Raw genomic sequence first — 18,319 nt, forward strand, 5'->3', positions numbered from 1 at the left:
TTTCTTTTTCTTTTTCCTCCTTTCTTATTATTATTTATTGTAAATAAATAATCAAATTATACGGAAAATATGCTCAATTGGAATAAAAAAGCTACAAATTTGACCAACAATCATTAAATTTGTGTAATTGTTTCTTCCCTTTGGTTTGTAATAACTTATGAGACACTAGTGAAATATTCAAAATAAAAAGTAGCGAAACAAGGAATTCATTGACAATAGAGACACGAGCCGAACAAATGTTCAGATGTCAGATTCAGCTTGGCAAGTTGAGAACATGATTTTCTTTTTCTTGGGAGGTGAATTTTGTCTCAACATGTTCACTTGTTCATATTCCACTTGGAAAATCAACCACAAATGTTAAATATAACATATGGTAGACTGAATATACGGCCCAGCCTACCAAGTTCAACTGATCCTTATCAATTTGTCCACTCAGTACTTTTTCAAATTCCATAATACTTTTCTACTCAGATGTCACATCAAACTAGGCGAACAAATACCCGAAACCAAAAAATAAAAAATAAAAGGATTTAAAAGGAGCCTGGCTGGCATGGAACGTGGTTTCTCCACGAGACATTGGACTTGTTCCACCAAAATATTGGTTTCTCCACCCGAAATTAACCGCCTAAACTTTTCCATTGTTTTAATCACTTGACCTTTTAAACTACAATTTCAATGATTGTTTTTCAGCCGTTGAATGGTGGAACAAAAATAGCTGTGCTTAATTATATTCTCATAGAGTTGGCCAAGTTGATATATAAGTTAGTGGTCCGTATGGAGATTGATCAACGAGAGAAATGAAAAACATAAAAAAGAAAAAAGGAAGAAAACAGAGTTTTCGGTGCAGGAAGATGCATATCCTGTTCGACTAAGGCACAAGCACAACAATTTCTCAAGAAAACTTTTTCTTTTTTGGACGAATTTTTCAACCGAATTAAAGTTATCGATTAATATTCCTTGGTCTGCAGTTTGGGCACAAGGACTCGTGTTACCGTCTAAAAGCAGGACTCAAATCATTTGGCGCAAAACTCTGTTTTCTGAGGGTTTGTCCTGAATTCAGGGTGATGTGTGTTTTTTTACTTTCCAATCTCCTGTTGCGTAATTACGTACTAATCAGCTAGCGGGGATCGTGGAAAGAAATAGCTGACTCAATTTTAAAGGTTGAAAAGTATCTTCTAAATAAACTCTTGTAAATTAAGCTGCCATTTTCACTAAACAGGAAAACCCAAGCCCCAGGGAACATCTGAGTGTATACAAAACCACTGCTGCACCACTATTGGAATAGGTCTACAGTCTAAACCCTCCAATCCCAAGCAAACCTTTAACTTGCTGGGTTCGGAATGCTTGATGTTCTAATACCAGCCACCCAACCATGATCTTTGCCATGCAATAGCTGATGAAAATGGAACCTTGTGGGGCCAAATTGCCAAGGTTTTACCCCTTTTTTTTCTCCATTCTAGAAAACTAGTAATGATTTGCTGATGTAGCAAAATAATGATGATATAGCAGTGGTCAAATCTTTAATTTCGTTTAAAGTGGGAAAGTAATATGAGTGCTCCACCTTCCGTTTCTCCATGTTATCCTGATCAGCCCATTTTTTCTTTTATTTTATAACCATAGGCCCAAATGTTGTGTGTACATATTGTTTGCTTCTTGAATCCTCGTGACTTGTACAACAGAGAAGTTCTAATGGGAATATAGGAAGCCCATTGTATGAGTTAAACAGTCAAAATAAGCCCCCCGGTTTTTATTAACGTCATTAATTTTTTTAAGTCGTCTCTTGATTTATGATCATGACCGTGAAGGGTGAGTAATTCCCTCATGAACTGTACAATGGAGAAAAGCAAAATACAAATGCTATATGATGCCTGTAACGATGTATTTTCCCAGAAGGAGCTTCCAACTTTCCAACAAATTCAATGGCTGAAGAGCATCTTAAGTATTGAACCTTCCTTGGCAGATTTATGTTGTTGTTTAGTTATTGTATTAACTTTTAATGTATTTTAGTAGATGACTAAAGGGAAGATTCCCAAAATGCAGATATATTTGAAGCTGCTGATGTTGGTATAGATGAATTTAGCTTGGATGGATCTCCAAGTTCAAGCCCCAAGATCACCAACGGGTTGATTTCTGGGCAAGGAGTTTCTGAAATAACTTACATTCACATCTATGAATGCGACAATTTCTCGGTGAGCAGGAGTTGTTCAGTTGTTTATTCCTGCACATATGTATGCGATTGTATATTGATACCTGCTAGGCTGCTATGGTTAATTATCATATGAAATTGTACTTCTGAGTTTCTCTGTTCTGTTTACAGATGGGAATTTTTTGCTTCCCGGCTGGCAGGACCCTTCCTCTTCATGATCACCCTGGGATGACGGTTCTAAGCAAACTTCTTTATGGTTCAGTTTATGTCAAAGCCTATGATTGGGTGCGGGGGGAGAACAATAGCCCCAGAACAAGTAAGGATTTTAGCTTAAAGTTTGTGAAGAAATATTAACATTGCTGATGTTTGGATTGAAGTTAACTATATCGTACAGTGGTAGGAAGATTTTGACAAAGAATAATGGTATCAAAACAATAAGTACATTTCTTCATCTGTTTGTAACATTTTCAATACTTGAACCCCTTTTCGATCCTCCTCTCATTCTATTTGTGCGAAATCAAATTGCTAAAAAAGGCCTATTGAATTTGTTGCTTCTTCCTGAGATATTAATGGATTTAAAGCAGTGGAAAATATGCATATAGTTCATTCTATCATGAAATTTGGTCTTATGAATTATTAAACAGTCTCCAAAAATGGTGAGGTGCTGCAGATGGACTAGCAGGCACTGTGATCAATGGCGTCTTCAATGCACCCTGTGAACCATCCGTCCTGTTTCCAAGGAGTGGTGGAAACATCCACTCTTTCACTGCCTTGACTCCTTGTGCTATCTTGGACGTGTTATCTCCGCCATACTCCGATGACTTTGAGAGGCCTTCCACTTACTTCTTCGATTTCCCTATCCCTTCACTTCCTGGTAATGATCAATTCAATTACTATATCTCCTCTTTCTGATTACAAATTCATGCTCCATATTTTCATTTGTTCCTGTGTGTTTTTGTCTCTATTGGCTCAGGCTATGCTCTGCTTGAGGAAAGAGAACTAAAACTACCATATGACTTGGTCGTTAACGGGGCACCCTACGTTGGTCCTCCACTTGATGTTGGACAAGATCTTTGCTAACTTGAGCTAGTAGAATTCCCTATGAAAAGAATGGAGCCGTTTTCACTTTCCTACCTCTTTTAATTTAGTATTGTAAAGAAGGTAGACACTTGGTGGCTGGTGCTGTCGTGCTGCCATATGTTTAGAAAATGTACATGAAAATTTCCACTCCTTTACCCCTCCATCCCATCCATGAAAGTGAATGCAGTAACCTTGTGTTCCAAGTGTGTAAGTGCCAATGAAATCCTCTGTAAGCCAAAAAACAAAGGAAAAGAGAAAAAAAAAAAAAAAGGAAATTAGAAGCTTTATAAGCCTGTAATATATCTATTATACCCTCCCATACATGTATATTTCAGAAATTAAAAAAAAAAAAACATGTATATTTCAGAGTTCATAAATGAGCCAAAGAGACGTGATATGACAATAATCGTTATGAATTTTGGAATCTGCCGTTAATTGCGAATGGCTTTCTCGTATTGGTAGGCGAAACACAATATGACTAATGAAACAAAATTCTTGCAAAAAATGTACAATACTACAAACAAGCGTGGCTTTTAGTCCCTAGGATTTGATGGGATTTGGACGGTGGCGGTCCCAATAGGGAAGTGGCGATTTCAGCTTCTATTGGTTGGACTTGCGGACGCCAATTGCATCTTCCAAATTTCCAAGTCTTTGATCGTGAGTGATGGGATATGGATAGGAGTAGTTTCAACTCCAGCCTACAACCATATATGAAAAATAGTAAAAAACAAAATAAATAGTATATATATTTGTGATATTGAGGGTCTATTTTACATTGGATTCCCTTCACTCATTTGATTATCAGAAAAGCCACTTAAAAATAATACTCACAATTTTCTACATTTTCTCAAAATGCCTGTAAGATTAACCTCAACGAAACAAAACAGGGCTGATTTGTGATCCACTGAAGCTAATGTCGTGATTTTGTTGCCACGATTCCAATTCCTTGAATGAAATAGAAAAACAGCCTAAATATCGTGCGCTGGTCTCCTTTGATTTGACCTGCCTTAATCTAAAATTTGTGGTGAAAACCGCTGCATTACCTTGCACGTCACAATTGCTCCCCGATATATAACAGCACACCATATCCACAAGCAATTTTCAGCCCACAGCACACCAGCTTCCAGGATTTTACCCCATGTAATTACTAATTTATCCGAATGTAAGTTTGTTGCCTGTTTAAGTCAGACAATGATAGTAAAATCTTACTATAAACTTGCAGTGAATTCATTCAATTAAAAATCGAGGCCTAAACTAATAAGCTGCAAAGTGCCGAACTACCTTTAGCGAAACTTTACCACCTAAAGTTTGGCTTGTAGCCGCTAGTCAAGTGGTCTTTTCTTTCTTGGGGAAGAATTTCTGCACCTTCCACAACGCCAGACGACAGTGGGGAACTTTGCTTTAATTTTTCTGTCCAAATTATATCGAATCTCCACCATTCCTTACACGTGTTCCCTCTGTTTCTCTATCTGTTAACTATAACTGTAGTCAAACACAGTTGGCTTCCAGGCTTTACCCTTCTACGACTTTTGATGATGATGGTGATGATGGTCGTTACTTTTAAGCCACAACAAACTTTGGCCTAAACCTCTTGATACAAAGCTTCAAGTTTTGGACTTCCTTATGTTTTACGCTGTTGTTTTCAGAGAGTAAGAGATTTAAGATTGCAGCGGGGCACTTTTCCTTGTGACAGAGTTGAAACTATGGAACGTTATGAGATTGTGAAAGATATCGGGTCAGGGAATTTCGGAGTGGCCAAGCTGGTCCGAGATAAATGGACAAAAGAGCTCTTGGCTGTTAAGTTCATTGAGAGAGGGCAAAAGGTCATCTTCGTACCCTTTTACCTCTTAAATCTTCTAACTTTTTGTTTTCCTTTTTTTTTTTTTTTCAGTTTTCTCTTTCTAATTGGAGTCCCTGCTGTCATGTCCCTTTTATCATTAATCATATGGATGCGTTGATGAAAGGGTTTTTTTTTTGGTTGCAGATTGATGAACATGTGCAAAGGGAAATCGTGAACCATAGATCATTGAAGCATCCCAATATTGTTAGATTCAAAGAGGTGGGTACTCCTATATTCCCTGTTGCTTTATTGTCATGTGGTTGTCTTGTTCCTGTCTAGCTGAGCTCTGGTCAATGCTCTATTATGATAGATAAAGATATAAAGGCTTGGGCTTTCATGATTTACACCTGCCTTCTTTTCCCATTTGTGGAGAGCCAATGGAATAATGTCAAGAGATAATAATGTTTATGTAATTTTGTTTAAACATTTTGCTGTTCTTTATTTTCTTAATAACCAAGTGTAGAGTTAAAATTATGTCATTAATTGACCAGCCGAGATCTTAGCATTTAATTCAAGTGCCTCAAGGAAAAATTAAAGTTCATTTCCTGAGTTAGTAAAGCAAATTATTGTCCCCTGAAGCAGGACACTGTGAGGTTCGATGATGCAAAATGATGTCCTCTTGTGCTGCAAATGATTTTATTATCATGTTCCGTCTCAATGAACTACTTTGCAGATTGTAGTGTATCGAACTTGACTTTCAATAATGTAAAATAAAAGAAGGGCAAAGTGTTCACTTGGAGGTTTTGCATTGCCCTTGCAGGTCCATCTTACACCTACTCATCTGGCCATAGTGATGGAGTATGCTGCAGGTGGAGAACTCTTTGCGCGTATATGCAATGCTGGTAGATTTAGTGAGGATGAGGTAATGTAAAGGAGAAAATTTCGATGTGAAATAGAGTGGTTTGTTCTATTGAATACACAGCTTCTCATGTCTAAATATTCCATTGGAACATTAATATTAATTTGGCAACAGGCTAGGTTTTTCTTTCAGCAATTGATATCAGGAGTCAGTTACTGTCATTCCATGGTATGAAAATTTGGTTCTAGCTTCGCTAAGAGATTTTGTTTCTTTCTTAAACAGCCTTCAGTGCTATTTCCTTTATTGAAAACTCTGTTTTCGCAGCAAATATGTCATCGAGATCTTAAGCTTGAAAACACTCTCCTGGATGGCAGCACAGCACCACGCGTCAAAATATGTGATTTTGGATACTCAAAGGTAATAAAATAAACTAATCCATGAATTTGTAACAACTGTGCGTTTGGCTGCTTTTTATTTACTAACTATTTCCCCCCTAATTTTGTAGTCATCTGTTTTCCATTCACAACCAAAATCCACTGTAGGAACACCAGCTTACATTGCTCCTGAGGTTCTATCCAAGAAAGAATATGATGGGAAGGTAATGTCATTCCTCTTTTAACTTGAACAATATGCTTCTCCGACTTGAATTCCATAGTTATCTGTTTCTAATCCTCCATAAGTATAGATTGCAGATGTTTGGTCATGTGGGGTCACCTTATATGTCATGTTAGTTGGGGCATATCCCTTTGAAGATCCTGATGATCCAAAAAACTTCAGAAAGACAATTGGGGTAAGTGCTTATGCGAAACTTTCAGCTCCACTTTACACATAGTTTGAAATTAGTGCAATTATATAAGTTATTATTGGTAATGGCAGAGAATACTCAGTGTCCACTACTCAATTCCTGATTATGTCCGAGTTTCTATGGAGTGCAAACATCTTTTATCTCGGATATTTGCGGCAAATCCTGAAAAGGTATAAGTTGCTTCTTTGCTTGTTCTGATGCACTGAGTGCTAATTGCTGGCAACGCAATCACATAATTTAACATTTCATTATAAATTTCTGCTTCTTTTTTCCATCATCCATCTTTTGTTCGATTGTTCAGTTTCCTCTTTTATCTCTTGTTGGTGCAGAGAATAACTATACTGGAAATTAAAAGCCACCCTTGGTTCTTAAAGAACTTGCCCATCGAACTGATGGAAGGAGGAAGCTGGCAGAGCCATGATGTAAATAACCCTCCCCAAAACTTGGAAGAAGTACAGTCTATAATACAAGAGGCCATGAAAACTTCAGAAGTCCCCAAGGTTGGGGGACTTTTCATGGGAGGCAGCATGGATCTCGATGATTTAGATGCTGATGCAGATCTTGAAGATGTAGAGACAAGTGGTGATTTTGTGTGCCCACTGTAAACAAAATGTATAAAATAGACCTCATTATCATGAGCTATTGTTTATACAACCATCAACATCAGAATCTTGTTAATGAATGATTGAAGAATTCTCTGTTCATCCTCCCATGCCATTTGGCTCATGGGAGGCACCTTTTTCCAATTACTTTATTAACTTATTAAAATTGCTTTCCTCGGATGTGGAGGTTGGAATCAGCTCAATAATAATGTTGGTGATGTACTAGTATGGAATAGCAATATGCTTCCTTTCTGTTAAAAATCTTTCTTCTTTTAGGTGCGGCATCATGATTGATTGCTTCTTCCCCTTATCCTTTTGCTCTCTAGATTGATCTGTAATTGATAAAAAAAAACATAATCATTTGAAGTTCAGGGTAATCATTTGCTTGCTGTCCATTTGAAATGAAAAGTCAGTTTAATTGGTATCCTCTTTGACTGATAATCATAACTAAACATAATCATTTTCAGGTTGAACCTTTTGATAAAACCTTACAGTCTACTCCTTCTCTGGTTGGGACCTTCTGTTTGATGAACTGAAAGGCAGTATTATTCGCTCTCGGGAGCTTTTAGTCTGATGAAGGTAGCTCTCTCTCTCCATCTGTACAAATTGAAGCCTTTCGTTACCTTTGCACAATCATAACAAAGGCAGGTGAACCATTGTCTTGCCTCTAATTTCGACTGACGCTGTAGACTTAGCCCGAAAGTTAGAGGCCATTGTGATGTGAATTTGGACAATGAATTCGTCAAGCCCAGTTTAGAACAACAGGCCCTGGTCGGATTCTTCTAGATTGGGCTCAATTCACACAACTTGTCTAAACACTATATATTGGTCAGAGTACGGGCAGCCTCACGAGAACAAAAATAGAACCCCATATCAAGACTCCAAAAAGCAACCAACATGCCCTTTCTGTCCACGTGTACGGAGGTAGTAGACAGAAAAGAGTCACCAGACGATCCGGTGAAACAGAGTAAAATTGCTCCGGAGCGGTATAAATAAGTAAGAGGGAGCTCTTTTTCAGAAACCCTAACAGAAGAAGGCAAAACGGACCGGAACTGATTTGAGCGCGGCCGCTTCTTTTCCACTCCGCCACCATGAAGGTCCCATCTTTCAACCATGACTCTATATTTCTTATCCCAAGACTAAGCTTTTCAACAACTCCTAACTCTAACTTGCTGCTTTTTCCCTCTTCGTAGTTCAATATCGCCAACCCTACTACGGGATGCCAAAAGAAGCTTGAAATCGACGATGACCAGAAACTGTAAGCTTTCATGTTCATATCTCTCTATATCTTTACTTGGATTTTCCTTTGCTTTTTTTGGGTTTGGTTGTTTATTTGAACCTTGTATGGCTTTGAATTGTTGGGGTGTTTTATTTTTTGAATGAAATATAAGAGGATGTGAATCTTAATGTGGACCAATAAAATGGGGTTTAAAGTTGAAAAATATTGAAAAAGAGAATGAAATGAAGAATGCAAAGTTTGAATATTGGAGCTTGTTGGATTGATTGGAATTGAGATATTCTAGTTATAGCAGAGTTTTTATTAACTCAATTAAAAGTGTGAGACCTTTTATTACTTGCAGATTTGATTTGTGTTAGCTTAAGTTGTTTTTACATTGACATTTGAATAGATGGAAACATGCCAGCTGTAGCTAACAGTCGTAACTCATAAATGAATTCTACAATGTTTGACTCGGGCTATCACATTTTGAATAGAACTAATCACGAACGTTTAATTTACTTTTAATGTAGTATTCTGGTATAGGAGATGGTGTGACAAGTATCATTGCAAGTTATTGGTGGAGCTGCTATTCATGTTTAGAGGACTGAATTCTTTTATTTTGTAATGGATATGTTTCTCACTGTTGACTCCCTGCTTTTATACTGTCTAGCCGAGCATTTTTTGACAAGAGGATCTCTCAGGAGGTCAGTGGAGATGCTCTTGGAGAGGTATGCTTATGTTCAAAAATTGGATTCCAATCTTGGAAAGAGTTCCTGGTTTAAATTGAAGATTTTTTTAAAAATCTTTTGGCAGGAATTTAAAGGATATGTGTTCAAAATCATGGGAGGATGTGACAAGCAGGGATTTCCAATGAAACAGGGAGTCTTGACTCCTGGTCGTGTCCGTCTCTTGCTGCACAGAGGTTGGTCCTTACTGTTTAACATTATCTAGATGAGTGTGATGATAGCAACTTTACTTGTATCGGTGGTATGAAATGACAAAGTTATTTTTTCTCTCCAGGAACACCTTGCTTCCGAGGATATGGTAGGCGCAATGGAGAGCGAAGGAGGAAGTCTGTTCGTGGATGCATCGTGAGCCCTGATCTCTCTGTTCTCAACTTAGTAATTGTGAAAAAGGGTGAGAATGATCTTCCTGGACTGACTGATATTGAGAAACCAAGAATGAGAGGTCCCAAGAGGGCATCAAAGATTCGTAAACTCTTCAATCTCTCGAAAGAGGATGATGTCCGAAAGTATGTCAACACTTACCGCCGTTCATTCACTACAAAAACAGGTAGGTTTACTAGTATATTTTCTGCTTTATGTTCAATTGTTGTGAGATGAGAACAGTCAAAGAGTTTTAGTGTCATAAAGGATATGCTGTGTGTTTTTAACTGGGTTTTCCATTTTATGTGTGCATGATTTCTGTCTGAAGCAAACTTTGAAATTTCCTTTTCAAACTAAAAAACTTATATCTGGGGTGACATTGCCCGTGGCAGTGATGCATATCCCAGATTCTACCTTTTGTTGAAACAGCTAAAGTCTAATTTTTTTTTGACATTGTGCACTCACCTTTCTATTTGCTATATTCACATTACAATACTGATTTTTCTGTAATGCAGGAAAGAAAGCCAGTAAAGCTCCCAAGATTCAGAGATTGGTCACTCCATTAACTTTGCAGAGGAAGAGAGCGAGAATTGCTGATAAAAAGAAGAGAATTGCAAAGGCAAAGGCAGATGCGGCTGAGTATCAGAAGCTCCTTGCACAGAGATTGAAGGAGCAGAGAGAACGACGTAGTGAGAGTTTAGCCAAGAAAAGATCCAGGCTTTCTGCTGCTTCTAAGCCTTCTATTGCAGCTTAAGTTGCCTCAGAAATTAAAACCAGTCAGATTATGACAGCAAGTTGAATGTCGAAGGAAATTTGTTTCCATGTTTTGAAAGGCTTTACAACTGCATTTGAAAGCGCTTCGACGTAGCTGAGTTACCGGATTATTTGATTCAAACCATACATTTTTGACAATTTAAGAGTTGCTGCGCATCAAGTCATTCACTTTCTAGTACTGCTTTTTGATGGGCATGTTATTGTTCTCTGTGGGATGCACCTGAGCTTATACCAGTTTGGTGAGTCGAAAATACTTGTAGTTTTCCTGCTTGGTTAATCTAAAGTCTAAATAACAGGGATATAAAAATAAACAATGTATTTCGAAACAAAAATGGACCCAAAAGGATCTTAGAGGTCGTAACAGTTAATACATAGTCGATTGTCAAAATGAGCCTAAAACTTTTTAATGTTGACACATAAAATAAGTTTACTTGCAACTTACAAGGAAGTTGTCAACAAAGCCCACTTTTCCCAACCTGGGTTATTATTTCCAATGCAACAAAAAGGAACAAGAAAATAGCATTAAGCTTTATTAGTCAAATGAAAACAATCGAATTTTAGGGAAATGAAAGAAAATCGAATAATTCCAATTATGAATCAAATGCTCCGTTTGCAGTAAGTGATCGTTAGTAAAGCTCATCTCGAATGTCATATGGCCAGCTGGGAACTGAATTAAGTACTTCAGAGATTGAAATGAATGATTTATACGCAAAGAACAATCAGGAAAAACCTTCATAGTTATTTAATTCTCCCCATACCGTCTGCTCAACTTCTTCCCATGACTCCGCTGTTCTAAGCTCCTTCCATATACTAAAAATAGCACCCAATATATTCTCTTCGTGTAAGATACAGTAGCACCTGAAGATTCAGACATCCAGATAAAATTTTGCAGCTCTTAATGCCTCGTGATGCAGTTGCACCAAAAACTTGCATGCATAACAGACAAAAACATTGACAAATTATAAGGAAAGATATTACTTACATGGCATGGTACGAAAGTCGTCCAAACTTATCACAAGCAGTCACTGACCCATTCTCTGATGTTTTTCTCATCAAAGGAAGTTTATAGCTTTGTAGAAAATGCTTAAGAAGACGGGAATCACCTCTAAAGACATCTAAATGTACGGGTATCAAGTCATAAATGGGGTCACCTGAAAAATAAAATTCAAATTCAAGTTAATGGAAGACAACAATATCAGGTGGTCTTGAAGATTTCATTTGCATTGATACATGTTCATTAAGTTTTCACAATTCAATTTTCATGAGATGCAATTTAGTTTCGTTGGCATAAACCCACAATCTCTAAAGCAAAATAGGAAGGAGATCAATGATATAAAAACTAAAATAGCTTAGCAACATAGAATGAAGTCAAATTAAACGTGCACTGACCTATAGAAAGATCGCTGAAATCGAGGATGTAATTAGGGTGCCAAGATTTTTCTTCTCCACCATTATTATGCCCATTTAATGAACCATTATTAGTCTGGGCAGCGATTCCATTTGAGCAAGACATGCAGCTTGGTTCCATGTAAATATTGTCATCCATAATATCTGAGTGTATCCAGGACAAAGGCTTACAAACCCTTTTCACGCCATTCTCCTATCAACAATGAATGGCATTAGGTACAACTATAAAAGATCCATAGGATTAAGAGGAAAGAGTGGAAATAAGAAAAAAATAGTGGGACTAAAAAAAACCTCATATACAGAAAGCAGCTTCAGAAAATCATCTGGAAGATATTCCTCAACTTTCTCTATCAACATTTTAGGAATAGGATCCCCCCTACAAATTGAATGTGTAGAAATTCAGAGACATCATATAATTGAATGCTATAGAAAAGTAAATAAACAATGAAAAAAGGTAAAAAAAAAAAAAGAATAAAAAAAACCTCAATTGCAGAAACTAATATGCCCATTAACGACTACACTAACATTCTTACAAAATGATGACATAGCACACTAGGATAAAAAACTTGCAGTTTGAATAGAACTAACCTGGATGCCTGGATCCAAGCACAAGATCAGCTCTGAACCATCCAAAGAAAATAATGACAATGGAAAAAGTTCTAGAAGGTGTTTGCTTTAATACTTTTTGGATTATATACAAGAAGCCACAATGAGTTCCACACAGTAGTGAAGATTTAACCATGGAGAAAACCCCTCTTTTGACGGTATAACAGGATAGAAGTACAGGTGAATGTGTGTACTGTGGATATAGCTCTCCAGAAGCCTAAAGCATGCAATGGTTTCAAAATGAAAAATATAGATATGGACACAATGTTACAAATGCAAGATGCGTGGCTGTAAATATAGGACATAGAAAGGAATATCTCAGTCAAAAAAAATCTCAGTTGAATCATTATTAGTTGATCAATAAACTTCATGCCTAAATTAGATAGGTATACCATTTATTCAAGCGGATGGAAGCATCCTTCTTCTTCCGACTTAGAGTTCTTGCAAAGATTTGCCATTCAACTGGAATATCTGATTCGTTCGAGACATACTCCATGTCCATGCCATTGGCAAAAGGCAAATCCCTTTTCTTCTCAACATCTGAAAGATTTGAAATGCTCAAAGAAGGAGAGGGCAAAAGATGAAGATTTTGTAGCTGCTCTCCTAAAAATGAAGCTAAGTTAAGCACATCTTCCCATGATAGTACATCTCTTCTGCAATAGAAATTGAAGGGAAGATTAATAAAAGCACCAATCTAATTTTAGACATCTCCAGTTGTAGAAGTTAAGATCCATTCAAAATAAGGAAGAACTTGTAAAATTAAAAAAATACTTACAACTGAGCAAATATCTTTCCTTTGCAACGCTTTGTTATAAGGTAAGGCCAAATACTTGTAGATCCAGCTGAACTATCTGCTCCACATGCTAGTGATCCAGCTTTTCTGTATTCAAACAGTTTCTTGCTCCATACACCAAAAGGGAAAACATCACATTTGTCCTCCTCTGGAATCAAATTGCACTTTCCAATCACACCAGGCACTTCTTTACCATCCCAACAATCAATTTTGCAAGATCCATTTTCCAAATGCAGAATCCCACTAGCAAATACATTAGGGATGTGGTTTTTCAGAGGTGAGTTGACTTCACAAAGAGCACTGTAGAATTCAAGCTGCACGGAAGGAAATGCTAAAGTTACAGTATGTAGAAGGTCCATGGACATGAAGAGTATAACTACACAAATAAACCTACCTCAGTGCCTAAACCATATATTGAAGATTCCAGCCCTCCTTCAACAAAGATTTTGACCACATATTCATCCATGACATAGACCTGTTACAGATCGATTGGAACAATCAGCAAAAACTAGAAGTTCTCTGTTGATCATATGATTTAATTTATAAAATTTACTGTTAGTCATCAACAGATGACATAGAGATCAATCCTTTAATATCAAAATTCTTATCAACATGCTAAGCGAACATCTCTCTAATCACATGTTGCAGAAGACCACCATTGGGAACCCTCACCAGTCTTGAGTAGTCCTTATCGAGCTCTTAAGATTTGTTTCAAAGTTCATGCGTCCACTGGAATAAGGTTATTGTGGCAAACACACCTTTCTACAAGGTAATGACAAGTTCACAGAATATCCTTGAATTGATTCTACAATCAATTCCCCTTACTTTCCATATCTAAAAGAAAAGCGTACTTCAAGAGATAAATGAAAACAACAATAAACTCACAGGATTGCTGCCTGTTCCTACAGGAAGCTTCTCATTATCGTTGGGGAAAGGCAAATTGTGAAAGAAACAGATTTTCCCCAAGCATTCCAGCCATTTGTCGGCATTTACTGCAAGACATGCTCCCTAGGACAATCAGAGAAAAAATGCGAAATATAAAGTTAGGAACAAGAAAATTATTACTTGCTATGCCAGAGGAGTTTTTAAATAATCTATAAGAACTTCTGGAGTTTTTCTATCAACCAAATCTCCTAATAATCTATACAGACTTCTACTTGTCTTCTTCAACGATTTGAAATTTATTTTTAAAAGAATATCTTCTTAGAATATGCTTTGTTGGAGGGATGGAGATACTTGTGTTCAAATGTAACATGCGTGGAGTCATACCTTCCAAATCAGCTCTCTCATTCCTGGTTTTCCGACCCAAAGCTTGGAAAGCCATTCCCTCATTTCTCGTGGTCCTATGCAGTTGCCTGAGCTCCATGGAGAAGTATAGTGGTCCCTCTCTCGATCCAGAAACACGGCCAAGAAATTTATATCATAAGAAAAATCTTGTTTCCATAGATTATAGCTTTTATTGGCACCATTAGTAATTCCTTTGTGATTCTCACTGTATTGAGATCTTAGAGTTCTGACCCTCTTCTCTTTCCTCGTTAGGTCTGAGTAACTAAAATTGTCTTTGTCAAAGGACATGTTCTTTTCGATGTTCTCTAGACTGCCTTCATCAAGAGCAAGCAACCCAGCACGGCAAACTCCTTTATGGCAGTAACCAGGAGCCATATCTAGACATACAAATTCAAAATTTTTGGAATTTACAAAATTTTGTGTCACAGCAACCGTTGTTTCCAGATTCAGGACACAGTGCCACCATCCACTTGGAACAAAAATTGTCTCCCCAGGTAGTTGGGTACACTCAATTGGCTTGTCTTCATCAGCAAGAAGTGGATAAAAATCAAGCCACCACTGTACACAAATGAAGAAGGATTCAACAAAGGTTAACCCCAAAAAATTCAACAAGAACTAGGAAGTGAAAAACAGGGCCTAGGATATCAGAATTAGATACCTGCAGCGAGGATGGAGTATCAATGTTAACATCACCATCTTCGTCATTTACATGCACCGTGACACCCAAAGGTACTCTTCCAGGAGGATACAGTGCCCACCTGTTGAAAAATATTGAGGCATGAGATCCTGGATATCACTTTTCAACTACAGTAAAGCAATTTAAGAGACAACCTTATGCAGCCGAAACTAAACTATTGGCCAGTTTATGGTGCACCAAACAGCACGTCACTAGTAAAAGGTCAAATTAGACAGATAATACAAAACATTTAATAGATTTTCTGGAGGATATTCCTAAATTAGCTCCATCAACAGACTTGTTTCTTAAGCTTGAGGCATAATATGTGAAACTCAAAATCACTGACATGGAAGCATTTTATAATACAGAGAAACATCTCAAAAATACCTTTTACGGCCACACAGAAGAGTATTCCAGGCACTGGTAAGTGCTGGATCAACATGCCAAGAGGCACCAGACCTCCCTGGTCCAATGATAAGCCATCTGAATGGTGGTCGACTATCTCTTTCTAAAACATCAAAAAAGTCTTCTTGAAATATTTTGGGCACATTGTAATCCTTCAACAAGCCTGGTGCAGCTTCCCCAAACTGCATAACAAATAATCAAAGCACTTTCAAAACTTTCTACAAAGGCCATTATCTGATCCTATCCTGCCCAAGAAAAGAAATAACTTATATGAATGGTATGACTACCCTAGGCTCACCTTATCATCAAAAATATAAAGAGGATCCTCATCATGCTGTACTTTCATGTATGATACGTAATCCTTGAATTTCATTGAAACTTTTCCAGGGGTTCTTTGAGAAATCTTGAATGCTGTATCTCCATATTTCAGCAGTAGCTGGTCTATTGTCCAAGTATTCCTTGCAGGCCAAGTATCGGCTAATCCAGTGAGCAAAACCTGGAATGTAGATCATCAAGAACCCATCCAAAAAGCATGCAATTAGTTTTATTTATACAGTTGCTAACATAGAATACTGACTAATAAAGAAAACAATGAAGAAAGTAACATTTATGAACAAAATGCAACTGATTCTTCCAATAAATGTAATTTAAATACTCAGTAAAAGTCTAAAAGGACTAATATCAAGTTTCTATGGGTACCATAATAATTATTTGAAGAAGCAGCAAGTTCAATATATTTTGCTGAGCATAAAAAAATATATAGCGTACCGGTTTATTCCCATCATATTCACGATGAAACTGTTCCGCAGATAGGTCTTTCTGTCTTTCGACATTTCCATCATCAAAAGAAAACCCGTCTAATGTAGTATGGCATCGATATAATCTTCTGTATAAGAATAAAGAGCTAAATCCTACCAAAAAAAAATCCCCACAATTACTCATATCAATACTATCATTCCAAAATGAAAAGAAGATATTGCAAAAAGTAAAAGTATTTATGTTTATATATAAACAAATGCATGAGGTTTTATTTACCATCAAACTGCAATGGTTTTCTGCAATGTTCTATAAATTCATTCGCCAAATTCTCTCTGCATCATTTCCCAAAAAAAAAACACAGAATTAGAAGATAAATGCTAAATCGAAAACAAACAACAAAAAAAGAAAATTATTTTCAGTTAAATGGAGCTTACAAATGCAAGACTGTCTTTTTCCAGAAGCCTTTGTATTGAAGTGGACCGTTGACTTTCTTGAGGCAAAGACTCATCCAAAGCGGTTCTTCATTGCAGAATATATACATAACACTAACAAATTCAAACCAAAAAAGGAATTAAGAAAATTTGAACAAAAGAGAGGATATTCAAAATTGAAAATATCGGAATTGGAAAAGTAAAGAATAAAAAGAGAGCAAAAGACCAAAACCTGCTAACGCAAGCGAGACGAGCGATGTCTCGAGGAGTGAGGTAATCTAAGATGGTGCAGATGAGTTCGTCGGGAAGGGATTTGAGGTTGCCGAGGGCATCGGCTCGGCGGTCTTCGAGCGAGAAAGTATGAGATTGCTGAGAAATTTCCATTGATGGAGGTTTTTTTTTTTTTTTGAAGAGTGGAGGGAATGTTGGATAGATGCTAACAGAGAAACAGAAAGAAAGAAGGTTTTGGGGAAGAAATAGCTTGGTCTTTTAAACATTTTGCTTAGAAAGAACGCGGAGCGATGCTGCCACGTGGAACCGTCTTTCTTGCGCGCGGTTTTACCGTGTGCCTGCGAAGAATTTCTCACGCGCCTTTTCCTTTTCCCTAATTTCTATCCTCTCTCCTTTCATTTTTCTATTTATTCTTTCGGCCAATATTTTCTTTATTTTATTACTTCTTTCTTTCTTCTTTTTCAGTACTTTCACGCGCCTTTTCCTTCTCTTAATTTCTTTCCCCTGCTCTTTTTTTTTTGCCAATATTTTTCTTTATTTTATTAATTCTTTCTTTTAAAAAAAGAGAAATAAAAGTTCTCTTTCATTGTAGTTTTAATATTAGAAGAAATTTTCCACTTGTATTTGCATATGATATAATTATATGAATTGCCAAGGGAGTTTGGCAGCTAATAGCCAGGGCATGATTATTGATTAGTGTTTTTGCAATTAGATTCATAATATTAAGTAAGATGGATCCCTCTTGAGCTCAAAGCCCAAAACTGTGGATCGAACGCCTCGGTTTAAATGCAAGTTGTTAGGTCTTGTTATTTCAAAATCATTTTTATGTTTTCAAATTAAGGTTGAGTGTATTCAATTTCCTGTTAAGATCTTTCCTATTCCCCTTCTGATAGAACTATAAAAGGACTAGAGATGATCACGAGCCAAGTCAGTTCAAGGCCCAACTTTATTGAATTCGTACCCGAACGTGGAGCGGAAAATTTTTTCAAAAGGAGGCCTAAACATGCCCACTAAGCATATAATGCTTAAGACAAGCGCTAGAAAGATGTAACAAGCAGTGTTCATATGCCTTACTATTCATCCCACAAATTGCACATGTTCTCTGGAAAGTTCAAACTAGAACGAGTTAAGATGGTATTTGGATCAGGCTTAAAGGTTAGTTTTAAATTTAGGCAGTCATTCAGCATTATGGGCTTTAAACATATTGAGCCCGTTCTAATGTTTGCTGTATTGGAGATTGGAGCATCTGGGCCAAGCGGGGCTTTGCGTGCAGCCATCAATCACCATCCCCGCACGGTTACCACGTTTCCCCCAAAGCTCATACTGTATACCTTGATAGTGACAAGAAGGAAT

The 18,319-nt window shown here is 37.1% G+C and overlaps 4 protein-coding genes across 8 annotated transcripts; 3 read left to right on the forward strand and 1 right to left on the reverse strand.

Moving 5' to 3' along the window:
* Nucleotides 746-3,564, forward strand: LOC18592123 (plant cysteine oxidase 2). Its single transcript, XM_018125448.1, has 5 exons — nucleotides 746-1,939; nucleotides 2,041-2,189; nucleotides 2,318-2,462; nucleotides 2,817-3,020; nucleotides 3,120-3,564. Exons 1-5 carry the CDS (start codon nucleotides 1,822-1,824, stop codon nucleotides 3,224-3,226), a joined length of 723 nt encoding a protein of 240 aa, XP_017980937.1. The 5' UTR covers nucleotides 746-1,821; the 3' UTR covers nucleotides 3,227-3,564.
* LOC18592124 (serine/threonine-protein kinase SAPK2) lies at nucleotides 4,476-7,547 on the forward strand. Of its 3 annotated transcripts, none has more exons than XM_007018663.2 (9): nucleotides 4,476-5,049; nucleotides 5,211-5,285; nucleotides 5,827-5,928; nucleotides 6,040-6,093; nucleotides 6,190-6,282; nucleotides 6,371-6,463; nucleotides 6,551-6,655; nucleotides 6,742-6,840; nucleotides 7,000-7,547. In XM_007018663.2, the coding sequence occupies exons 1-9, from the start codon at nucleotides 4,930-4,932 to the stop codon at nucleotides 7,273-7,275; spliced, it is 1,017 nt and encodes a 338-aa protein (XP_007018725.2). In that variant the 5' UTR covers nucleotides 4,476-4,929; the 3' UTR covers nucleotides 7,276-7,547. The 3 variants fall into 3 exon arrangements, with proteins under 3 accessions (XP_007018725.2, XP_017981292.1, XP_007018726.2); XM_018125803.1 differs by having other exon boundaries at nucleotides 6,058-6,093; XM_007018664.2 differs by lacking the exon at nucleotides 6,040-6,093.
* LOC18592125 (40S ribosomal protein S6) lies at nucleotides 8,256-10,566 on the forward strand. The gene is made up of 6 exons (XM_007018666.2): nucleotides 8,256-8,369; nucleotides 8,466-8,530; nucleotides 9,162-9,219; nucleotides 9,305-9,413; nucleotides 9,512-9,784; nucleotides 10,113-10,566. Exons 1-6 carry the CDS (start codon nucleotides 8,364-8,366, stop codon nucleotides 10,349-10,351), a joined length of 750 nt encoding a protein of 249 aa, XP_007018728.1. The 5' UTR covers nucleotides 8,256-8,363; the 3' UTR covers nucleotides 10,352-10,566.
* On the reverse strand, nucleotides 10,671-17,389 carry LOC18592126 (F-box protein At1g78280). 3 transcript variants are annotated; one of them, XM_007018667.2, is made up of 16 exons: nucleotides 16,968-17,389; nucleotides 16,739-16,849; nucleotides 16,581-16,636; nucleotides 16,314-16,456; nucleotides 15,844-16,041; nucleotides 15,528-15,727; nucleotides 15,123-15,222; nucleotides 14,447-15,022; nucleotides 14,063-14,185; nucleotides 13,572-13,652; nucleotides 13,160-13,491; nucleotides 12,777-13,037; nucleotides 12,070-12,154; nucleotides 11,761-11,971; nucleotides 11,354-11,522; nucleotides 10,671-11,229 (listed from the first exon to the last, which is right to left on the reverse strand). In XM_007018667.2, the coding sequence occupies exons 1-16, from the start codon at nucleotides 17,117-17,119 to the stop codon at nucleotides 11,091-11,093; spliced, it is 2,937 nt and encodes a 978-aa protein (XP_007018729.2). In that variant the 5' UTR covers nucleotides 17,120-17,389; the 3' UTR covers nucleotides 10,671-11,090. The 3 variants fall into 3 exon arrangements, 2 of the variants coding, with proteins under 2 accessions (XP_007018729.2, XP_017981291.1); XR_001929057.1 differs by lacking the exons at nucleotides 10,671-11,229; nucleotides 11,354-11,522; nucleotides 11,761-11,971 and adding an exon at nucleotides 12,367-12,601 and having other exon boundaries at nucleotides 12,069-12,154; XM_018125802.1 differs by lacking the exons at nucleotides 10,671-11,229; nucleotides 11,354-11,522; nucleotides 11,761-11,971 and having other exon boundaries at nucleotides 12,070-12,601.

This window comes from Theobroma cacao, chromosome 8 (assembly GCF_000208745.1).
Source record: "Theobroma cacao cultivar B97-61/B2 chromosome 8, Criollo_cocoa_genome_V2, whole genome shotgun sequence".
NCBI classification, from domain to species: domain Eukaryota; kingdom Viridiplantae; phylum Streptophyta; class Magnoliopsida; order Malvales; family Malvaceae; genus Theobroma; species Theobroma cacao.